Raw genomic sequence first — 2500 nt, forward strand, 5'->3', positions numbered from 1 at the left:
AGTCTAGCTATAATGGCGTATACTCATTCAAACTCTATGATATACATACAAATAAACTTAGGAATATGCAGGATGATGATGATGATGATGATGATGATGGTGATGATGATGATTGTTGTAGCAGTTTAGCTGTCAGAGAGCATAATGGACCAGTAACAGCTAACAGCTAACGTTAACCCCCAACACTCCACAGACCTGCTGACAGGATGCCCAAGTTTAAGGAGCTGGAAGCCCATTGGTCCAGCCAGGATCCGCCTCCTGGTAACAGCGGCCTGGTTGCTAAGCGATACAGCGTCGTCCGGAGGCTGGGCCGCGGCAGCTTCGGGTCGGTTTACCTGGTCCAAGACACCAAGGCAACACATGGAGAACAACTGTGAGTACAGACGAGGTTTCTCCTCAGTGACAGGAGGTTTCTCCTCAGGGTGACAGGAGGTTTCTCCTCAGTGACAGGAGGTTTCTCCTCAGGGTGACAGGAGGTTTCTCCTCAGTGACAGGAGGTTTCTCCTCAGGGTGACAGGAGGTTTCTCCTCAGTGACAGGAGGTTTCTCCTCAGGGTGACAGGAGGTTTCTCCTCAGTGACAGGAGGTTTCCCCTCAGTGACAGAAGGTTTCTCCTCAGTGACAGGAGGTTTCTCCTCAGTGACAAGAGGTTTCTCCTCAGGGTGACAGGAGGTTTCTCCTCAGTGACAGGAGGTTTCTCCTCAGTGACAGGAGGTTTCTCCTCAGGTTGAGGAGCTTGGAGTCGAGCTGCTGCTCCTCCACATTGAGAAGAGCCAGTTGAGGAGGTTCAGGCTCCTGGTGAGAGTCTGACAGATTATCATTATCCTGTTGATACCTGAAGAAAACAGCTGTAATGATTATTCTGTGACAGCCATGGAGCTTCAGGCTGAGCAGAGGTGCAAAGTAACTAAATACAAGTCCTGTACTTAACTTACTTTACTTGAGTTTTTCCATTTTGTGAGACTTTCTACTTTTCCTCCACCTCATTTCAGAGGGAAATCTCTCTTTTCCTCCACTACATTTATCTGAGACTGGAGTTACTAGTTACTTTGCAGAATAAGGTTTTACATGCAAAAACATACGATAAGCTCATAAAATCTGTTGCATTGTTAGAGTTTAAACTCCCCAACAGTATATGGAGCAGTTAGACCGACAACATTAAAATACTTCTGACAGGTTCATGCTTCAATATGCTTCTCTCTGACAGAATGACGACTTTTACTTTTCATACTTTAGTTCATTTTACTGCTGATACTTCTAGACTTTTACTACAGTACACTTTTGAATGCAAGACTTTTCTTTTAATTAAGCATTTTTCCATCATGGTTTTGCTACTTTTACATAAGTAAAGGATTTGAGTTTTTCCACCACTGAGGCTGAGGGGAAATGGATGGATGAGAAATGCAGTTCTGAAAAGTGACACTAGATGGCAGCATTGATCTGTACATACACAGTTCCCCCCCCCTCCTGTGCTGGGGTTGATTTCAGGAGTTTGTTCCTCTCCTCTGATGAAACAGTGGGATGGAAACCTCTGATGTGATGTGAGTGTGCTGAAGCAGAAGCAGCAAAACACCTCCCCCCCCCCCCGCTCCAACCCTCAGCAGAAGTAATGGAATTATTCTGTTTCAGTGATACGTCCGGTGAAAAAACCTCCCATCTCCAAAATGTCAACTTTTCAGAAAACAAAGGCGGAAAACAGAGGCAGTTTTGTTTTCAGCTGGACAGGTTTGACAGGGTTTCATCTGCCAAACCGTGGCAGAGATTTCTCAAACAAATGAAATCCTTGAAGTGACCTAAAAGCATGGAAAATCCCCCCAGCTGGAGTCACGAGGTTTTCACCTAACAGTGATTGAGTGAGTGCTTTTTCTAAAATAAAGCTGCTTCAAAACAAACCTATTTGCCAATTAAACACTAATTTTGTTACCGAACAGTAATATTTCTGGTGACAATCAGTCGTATTTTGGAAATATTGAGTATTGAACATACTGATATTTTTCCCCCCAAACAGAAAAAAAAAAAGCCGTTCATGATCTCTCGGCTCCAGGGTTCGTGCTTCAGGTTTAAAACTGAATTGGAGAAGCGAGCGTAATACTTTGGTAATACTTTGGTAATCTTTTGGTAATATTTCCCATGAGCCTCTGGGTGAGGAGCGGGTTCCCTCTCTGCTGACTGGACAGATCCTGAGTCTGTCAACCAGAAGGATTTAATAAACCAGATCAGTTTCAGCCCAGTGAGACTAAACTGCTCTGACTGCAGGTCAGCAAACAGCTGATGGCTTTCTTTCTCATTTTCTGTCTTTCAGTCTCTTTCCTCTGCCTTCCTTCCTTCCTTTCTTTCAGTCTCCTCTGCCTTTCTTTCCTTCTTTCAGTCTCTTTCCTCTGCCTTCCTTCCTTCCTTTCTTTCAGTCTCCTCTGCCTTTCTTTCCTTCTTTCAGTCTCTTTCCTCTGCCTTCCTTCCTTCCTTTCTTTCAGTCTCCTCTGCCTTTCTTTCCTTCTTTCTGC

The 2500-nt window shown here is 44.4% G+C and overlaps 1 protein-coding gene across 1 annotated transcript in view; it reads left to right on the forward strand.

Annotated features, from left to right (window-relative positions):
- Positions 1-206: 206 nt before the first annotated feature.
- LOC139649482 (serine/threonine-protein kinase Nek11-like) overlaps positions 207-2500 on the forward strand; it is a gene marked incomplete at its 3' end in the record, with an annotated part of 52924 nt that continues 50630 nt past the window's right edge. Inside the window, exon 1 of the mRNA XM_071525897.1 lies at positions 207-373. Coding sequence (XP_071381998.1) covers positions 207-373 — 167 coding nt within the window. The remainder of the gene's footprint in view (positions 374-2500) is intronic.

Source organism: Centroberyx affinis, unplaced genomic scaffold (assembly GCF_046629955.1).
Source record: "Centroberyx affinis isolate AG114_WGS23_722 - 3 ecotype Tasmania unplaced genomic scaffold, CSIRO-AGI_Caff_v1 ptg001354l_1, whole genome shotgun sequence".
In the NCBI taxonomy this organism is placed as follows: Eukaryota; Metazoa; Chordata; class Actinopteri; order Beryciformes; family Berycidae; genus Centroberyx; species Centroberyx affinis.